The sequence below is a fragment of the Oncorhynchus mykiss genome, chromosome 16 (genome assembly GCF_057628025.1).
Source record: "Oncorhynchus mykiss isolate SJ-2025 chromosome 16, ASM5762802v1, whole genome shotgun sequence".
NCBI classification, from domain to species: domain Eukaryota; kingdom Metazoa; phylum Chordata; class Actinopteri; order Salmoniformes; family Salmonidae; genus Oncorhynchus; species Oncorhynchus mykiss.
The window spans coordinates 43,358,598-43,377,154 of NC_143037.1; the positions used below are offsets into that span (position 1 = coordinate 43,358,598).

Genomic DNA, 18,557 nt, shown 5'->3' on the forward strand with positions numbered 1-18,557 from the left:
TCGTTTCCTCGAGCTCTCTCCCCTCCCTCTCTTCTCTCAGTTTCTCTACTGCTCCTGACAGTCTAACTCTCTTCGTCCCTATGTCCCTCTCTCTCTCTTTATCTCTCCCCTTGTCTGAGGGTGTGACACATGGTTTGGGTGAACTGTAAAGGGTCAGGACAGGCCCAAATAAGGACTGCAGCACACTGCCCCTCAGTGCAGGATGCCTCCATTTAGATTACGCAGTCACTGATTATACAGTAACAGTGGACTCACTCTGCAGACTGCACGCACACACGCGCGCACGCACACGCGCACACGCACGCACACACACACACACACACACACTCAAGTACTTAGTCAACCCCAGATGTGTTCTCAGATAAGTGATTCACAGGCAGGGAGAAGCAGTAGCCTAGTGTTGTTGCTATTCTGCAGTGAGAGATTGGCCTGATAAGTGCGTGGTGATGGTGTATTTACGGTAGATTGAGACCCACCGGGTGTGATGGAAACGGCCTAGTTTCAAGTTTTATTAGTCGTATGTGCAGGATACACACGGAACACACCGTCCAACAAAATGCTTACTTGCAGGTTCCTTCTGGACAATGCAACAACAACAAGCTCTTGTCCATGTGCCACAGAGCATTAGTACACATTCCTCTAGTCCTGCACACAGGGGCGTCATGCCCCTCAAACATCTGAGGGGGCACAAAATATATGAGGATAGCGTCTTGGTAGATAGTTATGAGGTTGGGAGCTTCATAACATTATCAAGTGGCTAGTAGTATTACAGAGAAGATAAATGAATAATGTTATTTGAAAAATCTGGCCCCTGTTCCCCCTATGGGCATGGTGCCTCTGCCTGCACATGCATCTGGTTGTTGTCATCGCTTGTTGGGACCATGGCCTGTATCCACAAAAGCCCTGTTTATATCCTAGGTGCCGACGTGTCGTTTGTGCCCACATTTTTAGACAGGTGTACATGATTTAAAGCCACATTTTGTGATCTGATTGAGATCAGATTTTCCTGACCACCTCCGGAGGTACTCAGGGATGCGTTGTGTCTGAATATATTATACATGTAGATGGATCTGGACATTGAAATCCTTTAAATCATCATTACCCCGCCCTCTAAAATCATTAACAGGAGGCACCACTGACACATAGTATCAATATGTGTCTTAAAAAATATATATGCAGTACCGGTCAAAAGTTTGGACACGCCTACTCATTCAAAGGTTTTTCTTTATTTTTACTATTTTCTACATTGTAGAATAATAGTGAAGACATCAAAACTATGTTAAACAAATTCAAATAAATTTTATATTTTATATTCTTCAAAGTAGCCACCCTTTGCCTTGATGGCAGCTTTGCACTCTCTTGGCATTCTCTCAACCAGCTTCACCTGGAATGCTTTTCCAACAGTCTTGAAGGAGTTCCCACATATGCTGAGCACTTGTTGGCTGCTTTTCCTTCACTCTGCGGTGAAACTCATCCCAAATCATCTCAAATGGGTTGAGGTCGGGTGATTGTGGAGGCCAGGTCATCTGATGCAGCACTTCAGATCATCTCATTCTTGGTCAAATAGCCCTTACACAGCCTGGAGGTGTGTTGGGTCATTGTCCTGTTGAAAAACAAATGATAGTGCCACTAAACGCAAATCAGATGGAATGGCATATCGCTTCAGAATGCTGTGGTAGCCATGCTAGTTACAGTAAGTGTGCCTTGAATTCTAAATAAATCACTGACAGTGTCACCAGCAAAGCACCCCCTCACCATCACACCTCCTTCTCCATGCTTCACAGTGGGAACCACACATAATCTGCGTCTCACAAAGACACGGCAGTTGGAACCTAAAATCTCCAATTTGGACAGATTTTCACCGGTCTAATGTCCATTGCTCCTGTTTCTTGGCCCAAGCAAGTACATTTTCCTGATTGACTGACCTGCATGTCTTAAAGTAATGATGGATTGTCATTTCTCTTTGCTTATTAGAGCTGTTCTTGCCATAATATGGACTTGGTCTGATTGGCTCAAATGCATTAAGGAGGAAAGACATTCCACAAATGAACTTTTAATTTGTTTTGGCACACCTGTTAATTGAATTGCATTCCAGGTGACTACCTCACGAAGCTGGTTGAGAGAATGCCAAGAGTGTACAAAGCTATCATCAAGGCAAAGGGTGGCTACTTTGAAGAATCCGAAATGTAACTTATATTTTTATTTGTGGAACACTTTTCTGGTTACTACATGATTCCATATGTATTATTTCATAGTTTTGATGTCTTCACTATTATTCTATAATGTAGAAAATAGTTTAAAAAATAAAGTACAAATCTGAAATGAGTAGGTGTGTCCAAACTGTAAGTCAACATCTAAGTATTAAGAATGAAGTATTTGTATGTCAATTGTTATGGCTGTATTGTTTTAAAAACCCAATCATGTTGTGGGTCCATCAGACCCGCAAACATTGGGTGAATAACAAAAACATGAACGCCACACAAGGGTTAATGTGTGTCTTATTGTCTATATAGTCATTCCCTTGTAAAGTTGTGTATTTAATCATTGCAGTTTTTTCCAAGCTCAGGCATTAATTTACAGCCCAGTTTCATGTTAAGTTACATTGATTCAGTTCGCTATTGAAAGTTTATTATCTTTAATTATTCCATGTCATTTATCTGCGGGTTGATCCACTAAATGGATGCAGTGTTTAGAACCTCAAGATTCATCATTTTTATATGGTTGTTTGTTGTATTTTTTCTGTTCCTACGCTTCACCAACCGGTCATGTTCTCCACTGTGTATGCAGATGAGTGTCAGTGGGGGGTGGGGGGGGCTCGGATCTTGATTTGTTTTAGAAATAGGCCTAGGCAAAATTATTACTTATTAGTGAATAGACTGTTGATTCAAGTACTCTGACTCACGGGCACCAGTCCACTTCTGACCCCTATGTTGTAAACTTTTGGGGGGTAGCCCCAGGAGAGACTCGAACCCAGATCCAGCGGCTGTCAAGCAAACATGTTATCCATCACACCAAGAGGTCCGGTCAACTTGATGAGGTTGCTAGGTGTTAGGTTAAAGGGGAAATCCACCCCCCAAAAAACGATATTTTTGAATTTTTTTCATTAGTCCAAAATGTTTTGCGTGTCAGCACTCAGCTTTTCAAGATATTGGACTTTTGAGAAGCAAAGTGTCACTGACCACACCATCAGCCTGGGAGACACCTCCTGTGAAAAGATAAACAAGGTGCTAGACTCCACCTTATATACGTTTAGGTTGGGTGCTGTATCCTCGTATATATAATCCACAGTACATAAATGGGACAGCACTCCGGTGAATAAATATAAAGGTACATTTTTATTGTCGTACGAACATTGGGTATAAGCCCTTCTTCACCGTGCCATGGCAATGGCAATCAATGTCACAAAAACGATACCACACACAGGTGGTCATAATTCTAAATAATCAGTCAGTATTGGCCCAATCAAGAGATCCCAGCAGGGGAAGCTGTGGGGGAAACATGAAAACCAAATAAAAATATATAAACGCACAATACAGATACATTATGACATCATTGCCTAAATGTTTGACCTACATGTTTAAAACCTACAACAAAAACAAGAGAAATAACATTCCTCATTAAGGCCTGCTGGGGCAAGAGTGCCTAAACAGTCTATCCAATTATGTGTCTCATTTATCCCTATCGCCTCCTGTGCCAGTCGGTGTTCAGATACTAATACTATAGCGCTTCAGGTACACACACACACGAACGCACACATCCTACTAACGTTAAGGCTATCCAAATGTATGTCACACCACTGATTCCTCCCTCTTCTCATCTAGCCTGGAGTCAGGAAGTCACACATTATTCCTTGCAGAACTCCAAACTCACATACACACACACACACACACACACATTCCGAGAACTCCAAACACTAGTTACTCGCCCTTCCACTGCCAGAGCCTACTTGGCATGGACAAATATGGGGCTGATTTCTCTAACAGACTCATTCTTCACTGGTGATGCTGTAGAGCGGTAGAACTTTGGGCTTTGCTCTTCAGAACGAGAGGAGGAATTATGAAGGTGGGGTGGAGGAGAAAGGAGAGAGTTGGGTGACGAGGGGAGGAATGGGTGAGGAGGAAGAGGCTGTCAACCAGGCACATAGCTGAAAATAATCTAGCAGATCACTGCAAGAGAGGAGTCTAGCAGAGTTAAGAGCGGTGCTGGAAACTGCCAACAGTCTAATATTAGCCTTGCACACAGCTGTCTTTAGAACCAGTACTGTGGCTAAACTTAGTTCTCCCATCCCAGGCCCCCTCTTTCTATCCCCAGACCCCTCCCTCTCTATCTCACCAACCTGGAATCAGGGGTAAACGTACCATAGTAAAAGTTCATCCGAGACACACCAATTAGCATGATATGGTACATTTCTTATAGTATGTATTAATTTGAGGATGTCCATCATTCATTTCGTGTGATATGTTACGAATTACAATTTGCATAGTATGTTACAAATTGCAATTTGTATGATATGTTATGAATTTGCTAAGTGTATGATATGTTAACGAATTCCAATTTGTTGTTGCTAACTTTAGCTAGTTGGTTAGGTGGCTAACGTCAGCTAGGTCACCAATATAATGTAGGCTAGGGGTCAGGGTTACGGGTTAAAGTTAAGGTTAGGGTTAGGATTCAGGTCAAAGGGTTAAGGTCAGGGTTAAGGGAATGGTTAGCGAACATGCTAAGTAGTTGCAAAGTAACTAAAAAGTAGTAAGTAGCTGCAAAGTTGCTAATTAGCTAAACTTGTTCTCTATGAGATTCGAACGGCCAGTCTTTTGGTTGCTAGACGTTTGCATTATATGCGAACCCAACCACCCTATTTTGATTTTGACTTAAGTAACCTTCTGTCTTATGTAACCATACCAAACGTAACATATGATACAAAATGTTCCGTATTTACATTTACTATGTTACGTCTAGTCTATACATTTATATTTTAGTCATTAGGCAGAGTCTCTTATCCAGAGCCACTTACAGTTGGTGCATTATCTTAAGATAGCAAGGTGAGACAACCACATATCACGGGCAATAACGTAGCTATCAGTAGAGTCAGAGCTAGGGGGGTGGGTCAAGTGCTGGTTAAATTTGTTTTGGTGTTTTTTTTGGGGGGGGGGGGGGGTCGAGGTGAGGAGGAGTATTATTTAATTAAGACTTTTGAAGAGGTAGGGTTTCAGATGCTTTCGGAAGATGGGCAGGGACTCTGGCTTCATGGAGATGCTAGTTCCACCATTGGGATGCCAGGACAGAGAATAACTTGGACTGGGCTGAGTGGGAGCTGCCCTCCCGTAGGGGTGGGAGGGCCAAGAGACCAGAGGTGGCAGAATGGAGTGCTCGGGCTGAGGTGTAGAGTTTGAGCATAGCTTGAAGGTAGGGAAGGGCAGTTCCTCTTGCTGCTCCGTGGGTAAGCAGATATGGTCTTGTAGTGGATGCGAGCTTCGACTGGGAAGCCAGTGGAGTGTGCGGAGGAGCGGGGTGACATGAGAGAACTTGGGAAGGTTGAAAACCAGGCGGGTTGCAGCGGGCTGGATAAGTTGCAGGGGTTTGATGGCACAAGCAGGGAGCCAAGCCAACAGTGAGTTGCAGTAGTACAGATGGAAGAGGACAAGTGCCTGGATTAGGACCTGCACCGCTTCCTGTGTGAGGTAGGGTCGTATTCTACGGCTGTTGTAGAGCATGAACCTGCAGGAGTGAGTCACTGCTTTGATGGTTGCAGAGAACGACAGGGTGTTGTCCATGGTCACGCCAAGGTTCTTTGCACTGGGGAGTTGTCAACCGTGATGGCGAGGTCTATGAGACCAGGCTGGTCTCCCTCCTACTCTGTGAGTTTGGGCTCATTACTTCATAAAGGTCAAAAGACAGGCAGGTACAAAATGTGAACTCGGATTGCTGGATTCAGTACACCATAGAACCTGAAATCAACTTACACACTCACTCTGTCACTCTCACACACCGAGGCACTTCACCATTTTGTAACCTCAATATTCATTAGGACTCTGGAAAGAATTTGCATCCAGACAAATGAATCAGCATGGAAGGGAACATCAGGAAATGTCTGGTTTGGAAGATGTTTATAAAAATGTCATCCATTGAAAAAATATAAATTGAATTCACATGTTCAACTGGATTTAATCTTCTTCATAGGACAACAAGTAAAATCTCCAATCTTTCAGTTAGTTTCCACTGTGAAAACGTAACACACTCATACCCAATGTCAGCCAGATGCATATGCATTTTGATTTGCCAGATGTCTAGCCCACATTTTCCGTACTTGACGCACACGTACATCGCTTTGCAACTAGCTAAAAGCTAGCTAGTTGGAGTCTGTGTGTGTACTTCCGTTTGTACCACCGCACGCTAAAGCCACGCGCGGGTTGAAAATATTGAATGCATGCGGTACACATAACGTACCGCAGCCTAGTGTGACACCCCCAACGTAGCGTTGCGGACTGCTCCATTGACAATGAATGACTTCCTCTGTAACTCCAAAGAGTTTGATGCCTCTGGTGGACATGAGCTGTAACCAACTGTTGCTGCCATAGACTACATGGTTGGCGCATGTGGACTATGCTCTGCTGCCCCTGTCTGGTACTGGGTGGAGTTGCAGTCTCATCTTTTGTGATTCAACCTCCCCTTCTAAGAGGTGGAGAAAGGCATGTTGTTTTTCATGACATGGGTCTGTGTTCCCACAGACTGAGCTAGTCGTCTCTTCAACAGTCATTCCTTCTCTTCTCTGGGTTTGCACGAAATGGCGCCTCGTTCTTTATATAGTGCACTTCCCTATTCAGGCCCTGGTCAAAATTCATTCACTTCATAGGGAATAGGGTGCCATTTGCGATGGGATTCAGGTTTTGAATTTCCACTTAGGTGCAAAAGCCAGGCAGATTGCACTGAGGTTCGAGCTCAGATCACTGGATTCAAAGTCTGATAGTGAGGCTTGATGTCTCCTCCGCTCCGCTTCTACCCCCTCGCCCCCGCCCACCCCATCGATCGTGCTCCCCCGCTCTCATTCCCCCGGTCTCTCTGACCCCTCTCCCTCCCTCCCTTCTCTCTTCTCTGGGGGATGTAGTGACTGACCCTGGGTTCTAAGCTGACATGTGGAATTGTTTTAAGAAGGTCATACCATGGATCATGTAGGTATTTTAGGACCCCTTTAAAATATAAAATATTGAATTTGGATGTTACTACTATATCCCATAGAAACGCATTGAATAAGACATTCAGAAATGGCAAAAAAGACAGTAAAATAACTCATAAGGAATAAGGTGTTCCAATGGTAGACTTTTGTCCGGTAGTGTATATATATATATACACTACCGGACAAAAGTCTACCATCAATTGACTCCAGGGGGGTTTAACCGCGGCATGTATCCTAACGGTTTTTGAGTGTTGGGCCAGTTACAGAAAGGTCACTGGTTGGATTCCCCGAGCCGACTAGTTGGAAATTCTGTTAATGTGGCACTTAACCCTAATTGCTACTGAACGTCGCTCTCGATAAGAGCGTCTGCTAAATGACTAAAAATGTAAATTATATTTCTCTTCTTGTCTGTCACACCAGCCAGGTCCTACTAAGATTTGAACTCTGATCACTGGATACAAAATCCAGAGTACTAACTGTTGTACCATAGAACCTGGGAACTTTCTGGCATCATGTGAATCTCTCTGAATCTCTCTGAATCTCTCTGAATCTCTTTGTGCCTCGAATGACTGGCTGAGATGTTGCAGCCTAGTATTCCAACACACCTCCTACTGTATAAATGCCTACCACTTCTTGTTCTATGGAGCTTTTAGTTTTAGTGAATATTACTGCATTTTGTTGTCTTGAAAGTTCATTTCACTGGTACTGCAAAGTTGATCTGACAGAAACGCCAAAGGCAGCTTTTGATAAGCTATGAGACGTCTTCAATGGGCCTAGGGACATTTGATAGGATTGACAGAGATTGGAAGCCCTTAGTGTTTCCAGCAACAGCCGTCTGTTGTCTAACGAACTCTTAATGCCAGGCAGGTGCTTCAATCGACGATCTCTGACAGATTTTTGTCGTTTTTTTTATGTGTATGGCTACAGGGGTTTTCACAAGAGCTCGCTATGATAGGCATAGTTATATAAATGTGGGTTTTCTTGCATTAGTGTTGTCAGTGAGATGAGGGGCAGAGAGCTCAGAGAGCACAGGTACCTTTGGATGTGGATAATGTCCTTGCCTTAGGCTTGTTTTAAAAGGCTCAGCTCAACGGTACCCTTAAACTGTACACTCAGGGCTATTTTAGTGCTTCTAAGACATGGATGCTTTGAAACACATGTAGCACTGGCACTGGCACATAACTAACTGGTCACTTGAGTACTGTTTACATACTGTTTTACCCATTATGTATGTATATACTGTATTGTAGTCAATGCCATCCGGTTCAACTATTTCTGTACATATACTATTCTATCCTATCTATTCTTCAGATATACTATATATCCTGTCCACATACTGTCCATAATGTCTATACATCCCATCACATATATATATATATACTGAACAAAAATATAAACACAGCGTGTAAAGTGTTGATCCCATGTTTCATGAGATTAAATGTTTTTAAATCCCACAAATGTTGCATGGCACAAAAGTTTATTTCGCTCATATTTTGTGCACAGACGTGTTTATATCCCAGTTAGTCAGCATTTCTACTTTGCCAAGATAATCCATCCCCCTGACAGGTGTGGCATATAGAGAAGCTGATTAAACAGCATGATAATTACCCAGGTGCACCTTGTGCTGGGGACAATAAAAGGCAACTTTAAAATGTGCAGTTTTGTCACACAACACAATGCCACAGATGTCTCAAGTTTTGAGGGAGCGTGCGATTGGTATGTTGACAGCAGGAAAGTCTATCAGCGCTGTTGCCAGGTAACTGAATGTTCATTTCTCTACCTTAAGCTGCCTCCTACGTGGTCTGTGGTCGTCACAACCGCAGACCACGTGTAACCACGCCAACCCAGGGACCTCCACATCCTGGGGAAAAATAAATTCTGATTGGCTGGGCCTGGCCCTCAATTTTTGATACTCCGGACTCTGACATTGCTCGCCCTAATTGTTCTATATTTCTTAATTCCATTCTTTTACTTTTAGATTTGTGTGCATTGTTGTGTATTGTTAGATATTACTGCACTGTTGGAGCTAGGAAGACAAGCATTTCACTACACCCTTAATAACATCGGCTAAACATGTGTATGCGACCAATGACATTTGATTAGATTTGATTCATTTTGAACTTTATTGGAGCTCTATTGTGCTTCGGCAAACAGCCAGTAAGGGGCAGACTTACTTAGTCAGTATGCTCTCTGCTAGGCTAGTGCACACCCTGACGACAAATTGCATACTGTTGGGACTGAAAACACAGTTCTAAGCATCTTCTGTGTATCATTTCAAGTGATTGTAACCTATCGTCCATGTTACCTCATTTTATAGCAGACATCTTTCTGTGAACAACTATGTTGTGTGTGAATGTGGGTATGTGCTCCTCCCTCCCTCTATATGTGTGTGCGTATGTGTGTGTGTGTGTGTGTGTGCGCGCACGCGTGGAATGCGTGTGTCCTTTGCATGCCATTTTTGGAACAATTAACTGACTAGGCCCCTGGCTCGCAGTAACAGCAGGGTTAGTTTGTTGTCCCTTCAAATGGATTAGACCATTAGAGAGGCTACCGCTGACAGAAGGAGAAAGATGGAGAATGGCAACGAAAGAGGGAGAAGAATAGGAGGGAGAGAGGGAGAAAGATAGAGAGAAAGAAAGAGGAGAGACAAAGAGAGAGGGAGAGGGAGATGGAGAATAACTTTCAAAGACAGAGAAAGAGAGCAGACCAGGAAAAGAGATACGCAACATAAGGGTAAAAAACAGGGAGAAAGAGAAAGAGAGCAGGCCCTCCTGCTCTGCTCCTTGCCAGCCTGTCAGGAGAGCTGCTCCTCCTGCTGTTGTTCCTTGCCTTCTAATCCTCCTGTAAATCTCCTGTAATCGGGATGAGAGCTGAGAGCATGCTGCCTCCCGACTAAATTAGACCAGCAGCTTCAGGCTGCCTGTTGCCTGACTTAGCATTCAGTGTCTATGTAAAGACCTGGAAGGAGGACTGCATGGTGGTGGTGATCCATAGGACAGCCTAGGCTAAGTGACCAAGCCAAGCAGAGCGAGGCACACCGTGTGAGGAGGGAAGGAGGAGGAGGTTGGAGGGGTCTATAGCTGGAGAAGCACGAGTCTGATGTCACTGGGACTCCTCCAAGATCCCAGAGGAAGAGAGGAACAGAGGAGGAAGAGGGGATGCTAATGCAGTGTTGACCCAGGAAGAGAGAGAGAGGGAGTAAACAGAGGAACAAGAGGAGAATACCCTATTGGATAGAGACTTTTTATGGTGAGACGTACGTGTCGTGGATGTGGGGTGGTTTATAACTATGTCAAAGGTCATGGTCCCACTAGTCTGTTTGTTGGGGAGTTTATCAGAGGCAACACTGGTTGTGGGTTGTTGTTACCTTTATAACCTATTTTCTCCTTCCACAGTTTGTTGTTCAGATAAACAACAGAACAGAGAACTTAATCAAATCATATTTTTCAGTGGAAGTTTTTGGAGAGAGAGAAAGAGAGAGAGAGAGGAGGGGGGCTTGTAGCGATACTGATCTTCATTCTTCTGAGAGGAACGACAAAACAGCAGAGGAATGAAAGCAAAGGCTTGTGGGATTAGAAGAGGTAGAGTGCTCCCCTCTGTGTTTTAACTAGATCCTACTGAAAGGAAGCTTTTAGACTAATGAGTAGACTAAGACCATGTATATTGTTAAAAGCCAACCGCTGCGGGGTAGGAAACAACAAAATACATCTGGTGTTCAGGGGAAATGAAAAGAGAGAGTAGCTTACAGAACAGACTTATAGCAAATGTGTGCTCAGCGATGGTCTTAAAACCTCTTAAGGATCTGACAATTTTTTCAATTTTCGCCTAAAATGACATACCCAAATCTAGCTGCCTGTAACTCAGGCCCTGAAGCAAGGATATGCATATTCTTGGTACCATTTGAAAGGAAACACTTTGCAGTTTGTGAAAATGTGAAAGGAATGTAGGAGAATATTACACAATAGATCTGGTAAAAGATAATACAAAGGAAAAAAAACAACCAATCTTTTGTATTTGTTTGTACCATCATCTTTGAAATGCAAGAGAAAGGCCATCGTGTTATTCCAGCCCATCTGCAATTTAGATTTTGGCCACTAGATGTCAGCAGTGTATGTGTAAAGACTGATCAAATGAACAATTGCATTTATGTTCAAAATTTGTATCAAGACTGCCCAAATGTGCCTAATTGGTATATTAATAACTTTTCATGTTCAAAACTATGCACTCTCCTCAAACAATAACGTGGTATTCTTTCACTGTGATGGCTACTGTAAATTGGACAGTGCAGGTAGATTAACAATAATTTAAGCTTTCTGCCAATATCAGATATGTCTATGTCCTGGGAAATTTTCGTGTTACTTACAACCTCCTGCTAATTCCATTAGCCAACGTTAGCTCAACGTCAGGGGACTCACCGATCCTGAAGAAGTTAAAACCCCCAAGGATTTATTTAAACGGAACTAGATCTGATATCTATGTCCACTGATCTCAGTACAAGATCAATCAGATCAATCATCAAGCACCAAGTCTCCCAGTAGGGTGTCCTGATATCTAGGCCTCAAGCCAGTTACCAAGCATTATCTTCTCAATGGCGGTTCTAGCTTGTATGGCTCCCTGGACGAACCCCACAACAAACAAGAAGGGGGGGCCCCACAACAAACAAAAAGATGCACCATTCTGCACTAACTGTCATTCTTATTCAGATATTTGGAACAACACAAATAAATAATCATAACATTTACAACTATATAAATATACAAATATATACAAAAATATGACTCATGACTATCAAAAAGAAGTAACAAAGACAAATAGAACAAATTGAAATAATAATAATAATAATAAAATAATCAAATTATTAAACTATTACTAGTGCTAACAAAAAACACACAAATAAAACTAAATTTCACAAATCCTATATCACACAAATACACAAATAGAATAACACACTTAGAAAGAAGAGAACCAGATTATTACACTATTGCACTTCAAACAAGAAACACACAAACTAAATTTCACAACTAATTGCATTATTAATTGCATTAGTACGGTACAAAGTTAGAGGTACTCTGTTTGATAGATTCCCCACGCTCCCCCTACCTCGGGCTTCCAGTGGGGAGACCTGAGGTCAACCTACCCCGCCCCCCTCCCCATCTCATACTTCTGAGTGAGATACCTACCCAGGCAGTAGCCTGCCTAGCTCACAAACTAGAATCAGGGTGCCCACTCCGACAAGGTTAATTGACCCACAGTTCCACACAGTGACATGATATCATTGACGTGATGTGCAAATGAGCAATACCGATTGCTCATATGTCACCATTCTGAATATATTTGTATGTTGTTTTTCATTTTGCATTAATGCATTTATTTCTGTTTTATTTTTTTGTGCGGGTGGGCGGGCGCCCCATGCTGCCCCGGCAAGATGCCGCCCTGGGCGGCTGCCCATGTCGCCTGTGCCTAAATCCGCCACTGCTGTCAGGTTGCACAGTGCAGAAGGACAAGAGGGCCGACAATTTCTGACTGCCGTAATGGCTCAGATTACATCACCTCCTGTCAGTCACACCTGGCGTGGTGGGGCTAGGTCCTCCTCAGGTTCTCCTCAGCCTGATTCACACCATAGGAACTAAGCGAGCCAGCCCTAGTCGAGCTGTACTGGCCTGGATACGTATCCCCCATAGTTGATGGAACCGTGCTGAGAAGGACAATGTGAAAAAGAAAATATCTGAACACACGCAATTCAGATGAATCAGGCATTAAGGCTCACTTCAGGTAGGGGGTGAGTTGAGGCTCATCCACTTTAGAACCTCACATGGACTTGAACCAATCAATGGACCTGTCCATACACTCACACCATGCTGTCAATGGAAAATGTAGGAGTTACGACTGTGCTGTCTCAGGTCAATGAGAACCTTAAAAGGATGCTAGGGAGCAAGCTGTTTAACGGATCAAGATTGATTGAAAGATATGGATGTGAGAGGGTCAACCAACTACAGTATGTAGGCTAATGATTAGAAAATGTTTTGTTGTCACATTGGTCATTGATTGTAAGGTAAATACAGCCTTAATGGCTATTCTTCTACAATATATGCCTGCAGACGCCAGCTAGATGGTTTATTTGAGTTGTTGCACTGTGAATCAGAGAAGTTTGAGAGACGCTGTATGAGCAGTTGAACAACACTCTGATCCAAAACAGATGTGTATGTTGGGGAGAGGGAAGACAAGCGTACTATAATTAGGGTACGAACAGGACTTTTGCTTCAACACATAATTGAGCGAGCCAGTTGCTACATCACATAATTGAGTGAGCCAGTCGTTTCACAATGTGTAACTGAATTAAAGGTCTCTGTGTGATGCTCGAGTGTGACAGTGATAGTGTGTGTGTGTGTGTGTGTGTGTGTGTGTGTGTGTGTGTGTGTGTGTGTGCTTGTCAGTGACCCTCCAGACAGTCATATTGTTTGTCTGTCCATTCCTCCAGAGATCCTCCAGGATGCGGTCATTATCAGCAGGGCAGAGGCAGGGTCTTTTCCACCTCCACAGGTTCTGATCCCATCCTTCTGGGGGCCGAGGAGGCCTCTTGATTGGGTTTGATCCCCTCGTCTTGGGGCTCCTGGAGGTCAAGCAATGGCTCATGCACTAAATGACCCGCAGCTGGGCGCCGGCCCATCCGAGGACTCGGAACTCTCTCAGAATGAGTCTGAAACGGCCAGCTTGGTGTCTGAGGACTCCATCATGCCAGACTATGAGATGAGGCGGGGTGGAGGAGGCACCACCTCTACACTGTACGAGGCCTGTAACAGGAACGAGGCGCAAACCCTACAGAGGGTCCTGGAGAGGGGGGTTACTAAGGAAGAAGTCATGGAGCTGGACATCAACGGCAGGGTAAGGATACACAAACAAACAGAAACACACACACACACACACACCTTACTCGCCCACACTATCAATAGTAACATAAGAAGTGTAATAGAGAAGTGTAATACTTCTCTCTGGTGTTCCTCACACTACCCACCACTATCATCGAAACCATATTGGCCCCAGATATTGTAAATTAGAGCAGAGTTTCTCAACCTTTGGTCCTTGGGTCTCTGGCATGATGTGGACCGGTCCCTGAGAGGGTTAGCTGACACTAAGTCAGTTACTCGAGTGTTGGTTTTAATGTAAGCGGTCCCACAAGGAGGATGAGCAAAAGTATGCCGGTTGCTGGTGCATGAAAGCATACACCTAGTTAATGACCACATGTCTTTGTTTCTGCTTTGTCCCCATGTCAGAATGGCCTGATGTTGGCTGTCTCCAGAGGCTACGTGGACATCGTCTACGGTCTACACACGTGTCCACTGATAGACATCAACCACCAGGACAACGAAGGCAGCACGGCAGTGATGATCGCTGCCCAGGCCGGTAAGCACCGCCATATTATGATGGCTAGCTTGGGTGAGCAAGAGGTGGCATGATTATATCATATCATTTCAACCTCTAACATGGCCTATGATTGGGTGGTCAAAAGTACTGCAATCAGGGAAGTATCTGGAAAATAAATCACTTTACCGTTGTCGCAGTGCATTCTGTTGAAGCATAAATGTGGGTTGTACTGAAAATGTTCGTTAAAAGTGTATAATAACATACAAGATCAAGTAAATCTGTGGAGTATCAAGATCCCCGGTATTCTGGAGTTTATTTTCTATGTGGTTGTACTGTAACAACAACATTACTAATAACCCCCCCCCCCCACCCCCCAGGCTACATATCCATCCTCAACTTCATCCTGAACTACTACCCTAAGGTAGACCTGGAGGTGAGGGACATCAGAGGCTTCACTGCCCTCATCAAGGCAGCCATACAAGGCAGGGAGGACTGTGTGTCTTCCCTCATAATGGCCGGTAAGTAGCTGGAGTCAGTCAAATCAAGAATTTGAGTTATTTGAGTTCAGGGTGGGAAAGTCTTCTAAGGGCTATTTTCGTGGGTTTTCCTTTTCCAAGTGGCATAAATCCTCACTCTCCGCACTGGCAATTTGCGAACATATCTTTTGTCTTGTTCTCGAAACAGTAAATGCACAGGTACTAGGGTGAAATGGGTTGTCAATTTGTCAACGTAGAAACAGAATGACTGTTCTTTTATTCATTGTGTTTCTATGGTTATCGTGAAGACTCTGTGTGAAAAAAGAAAAAGCAAGGGCCTGGTCAGAAGTAGTGCACTATATAGGGAATAGGGTGCCATTTCAGACACAGACCAAGTGTATGGTTATGACAGATTTTGATGACGCAGACCTAGCTGAGTTAAGGGACAAATCGAAGGATTTCTAAGGATTTTCCTTTCTGATCTTCTCATCTGATCTGGGACTAGCAGTTTTGGGTTACAGGCTGGATTAGCTAGCCCTGTGTGGATTTACCAGGACTGATATAGGCGCGACTCTGGAAAAATTCCACTCAGTCACACCTGTTACACGTTTATAAGCCAAAGACAGGTCAAAATGATGTTTACCCTATTTACGTAGTGTTCTCCATAAGGAGCAGCGGGTTGGGAGTATTCCTGTGTTAATGTATTACACCGACATGCCTTATAATGTGTTGAATGAATGGTTGAGGACAAGCCTCTGAAAATAGACACGGCTAATAATGACTCCAATGACACATCTAGGAGCTAATTAACCAATTAACCCTAATGGAAACCTTAGGTTCTCCTGCCTCAAAACTGTAGATGCATTCATTTATTCAAGGCCATCGTCATGCTGTCTCGTAATTAGTCAAGGCAAACAAATGGTGAAAATGTTCAATGTTTTAAAAAAAAAAAATCTCCTGTTCTGTATCTTCCTGCACCATTTTGTGCTCCCTTAATGGCCACTTGGTGGGGCAATTATGCTGACTTTGAATACAAGTTACCTTCTGAAAATCTGATCATGCCCAGTTTCCCTCAAGGTTTTATGCATCTGTTCTCTCTCTCTCTCTCTCTCTCTCTCTCTCTCTCTCTCTCTCTCTCTCTCTCTCTCTCTCTCTCTCTCTCTCTATACATTTCCCTCCTCCCTGTCTCTCCCTGACCACTTACCAGGTGCTGATATCAACGTAGTGGACGATGTCAAAGGGAAAAGCATAACAGACTGGGCCCTGAAGACAAGTCGCTTCGAGGTCCTGCAGCGTCTCCGTCGCCTCCAGGCGTGTCCCATCGCCGAACAGTTCTGCGATAGCTACGTGATGGAGTGGCCCGAGCTGAAGGAGCTGGTGGCTAAAGGTTTGAGAGACGAGAACCTGGAGGGTTGCTGGTTCAAATCTCTGCTCCAACTGGGAAAAATATGTTGGGGAGGGATGCAAGCCTAAATAGGCTACATCACCTGTTGTTGTGCCTTTGAGCAAGACACTTAACCCCTAAACTGCTTCAGTGGTGCTGCTGCAGGTATACAGGAAAAAGACACATTTCAGTGTCTCTGTACTAATGGGATGAAAGCGTCTGCTAAATGGCATGTATTCTTATATTGACAATAAAGTAATCTTCTTCTGTCTCCTATCTTCTAAAGCCATGGCCCCCAAGAACCTGACCCAGCGTCTGAAGGACAGCTTGACCTTCAGCTTCCCCAACGACCCTCAGGACAATGGGGTGTTGGACCACATGGTGAGGATGACAACGTCCATCCACAGTCCACTAGTCTCCATGGGCTGCCGGCCACTCTGCCCCACCAGCCCCCCCGAGGTCGGGAAGCGGCGGCTGGCTGTGCCAGAGCTGATGGAAAAGCACAGCAGCAAGGAACTGGAGGAGAGCTCCGTGTGTCATAGTAACGGTGTGAAGTGTTCCTTCACGCCGGCGCCGGCGTCGTCCTCCCTCTTGCTTGCCAACTGCTGCTCAGACACGAAGCGAAGGGGCAGTGTCGTCTCAACGGCTGCAAACGGCGTCCAGAACTTCCTCCCCCATTCCTTGGCGAATCGGAACAGTGTCTTCCCGTACGGCTGCATCCCCACGATCACCTTCACTAAGTCTGCGGAAAAAACACCCAAGAAGGCGAAGAAGACGAAGAGGCACAAGGGCCACCTGGAGCCTCCAGTCTGGAAGTACAAATCGGATAAGCAGGAGAAGAAAAAGGAAAAGGAGAAGTTGGAGGAAGAGAAGGAAGTGCAAGAGAAGGCACTTAAGAAATCTAAAATGAAGGCAGCCAAGGCGGCGGCCAAGGCCAAGGAGCCCGCCAAGGCAAGTTAAACTGCCAGCTGTCTGTTTGTAAACTGCCACAGAGTGAGGGCATAGAACCCTGAGAGAATAGAATGGCCTCTGTGCTGCCATCTCTTACTAACTCCAATCTGTGATGATGTCATATAAGAGGGATAGGGGGACAGCTCCCCTGTGGTGGCCCCTTTCCGGGGCCATCATGGAAGCCCAGTTTCAGCCCTGCAGTGGTGTCTTCAATACATGGGTGGAAACTAGCATCTGAGCCAGACTAAGACTAATGGATGGACTGTTGTTTTTCCTCTTGATTGGGATACGCTGTAAGGACTTCCTGAAATGGCCTGAACATTCCTAGACTTTACTAGTCATGTATCTATCAAGAGGAATATGCTTTTTATATGTTAACTTATTTTGTTGTTTTATTTTTGGGGAGTCAGTTGTTAGAAAGATCAGTAGAGTTTGTTTGGGCTTCCGCTTTCTTAACATACAGCATGTCTGAAACAACTAACTATTATTGAAACTGTGAAGGAACCAGAGCCATAGCAAAGAAATGTCAAATGTCTATCTGCACTTACTGAAAGAGAAGCAGGACATTACCATGAGTTATTCAAATGATGAATAACTGCTGCCAATTCTTAGCATAACAACGACCACAGGAGTTTGCAAGACAGCACAAAGAGATCTGGGACGAGGTGTCATGTACACTCCCTCTCCGGCCTCTAGGTCTCACGCACCTGTGCATCATGACACTCACCTGGACTCCATCACCTCCTTGAGTGTCTTCCCTATATCTGTCACTCCCCTTGGTTCTTTCCTCAGGTGTTGTTGACTCTGTTTTCATGTCGGTGCATTGTTTGTGTTACGTGTTATTTGTTTATTAAAACACTCACTCCCTGAACTTGCTTCCCTGCTCTCAGTGCACTCGTTACCGAATAACACCTCACCTGTTTTTTAAATGTTATTTTTGTGTCAGAGTAATGACGTTGGGTCCGGGAACTGCTACAGACTCTCATGCCTCAACCAGTTCGCCAGGCTCCCCTGTCTCGGCTGTCTCGTTAGGTTCTCATGCCTCAGCCGGATCGCCAGGCTCCCATGCCTCAACCGATCCGTCAGGTTCCTGCGCCCCTGCTGACCCGACAGGTTTCCGTGCCTCAGCTGGCGTGACAGGTTCTCGTGCATCAACAGGGGTGACCTGTCCGCTCCTGATCCCCGGGTTCCTTCCCCTTTGACGGTGTCCTGC

General features: G+C 44.5%; 1 protein-coding gene across 1 annotated transcript; it reads left to right on the forward strand.

Annotated features, from left to right (window-relative positions):
• Nucleotides 1–10,065: 10,065 nt before the first annotated feature.
• On the forward strand, nt 10,066–18,215 carry LOC110491963 (photoreceptor ankyrin repeat protein-like). Its single transcript, XM_021565863.3, has 6 exons — nt 10,066–10,420; nt 13,650–14,053; nt 14,443–14,572; nt 14,911–15,051; nt 16,217–16,396; nt 16,680–18,215. Exons 2-6 carry the CDS (start codon nt 13,796–13,798, stop codon nt 17,351–17,353), a joined length of 1,383 nt encoding a protein of 460 aa, XP_021421538.2. The 5' UTR covers nt 10,066–10,420; nt 13,650–13,795; the 3' UTR covers nt 17,354–18,215.
• The last annotated feature ends 342 nt before the right edge of the window (nt 18,216–18,557 follow it).

What these genes read in the sequence shown, in the direction of transcription:
- LOC110491963 (XM_021565863.3), top strand. Translation starts at nt 13,796, where the DNA reads ATGGCTCATGCACTAAATGACCCGCAGCTGGGCGCCGGCCCATCCGAG. An exon ending in AGCTGGACATCAACGGCAGG is followed by an intron (nt 14,054 to 14,442) that starts GTAAGGATACAC and finishes TCCCCATGTCAG; the next exon opens with AATGGCCTGATGTTGGCTGT. An exon ending in GAAGGAGCTGGTGGCTAAAG is followed by an intron (nt 16,397 to 16,679) that starts GTTTGAGAGACG and finishes TATCTTCTAAAG; the next exon opens with CCATGGCCCCCAAGAACCTG.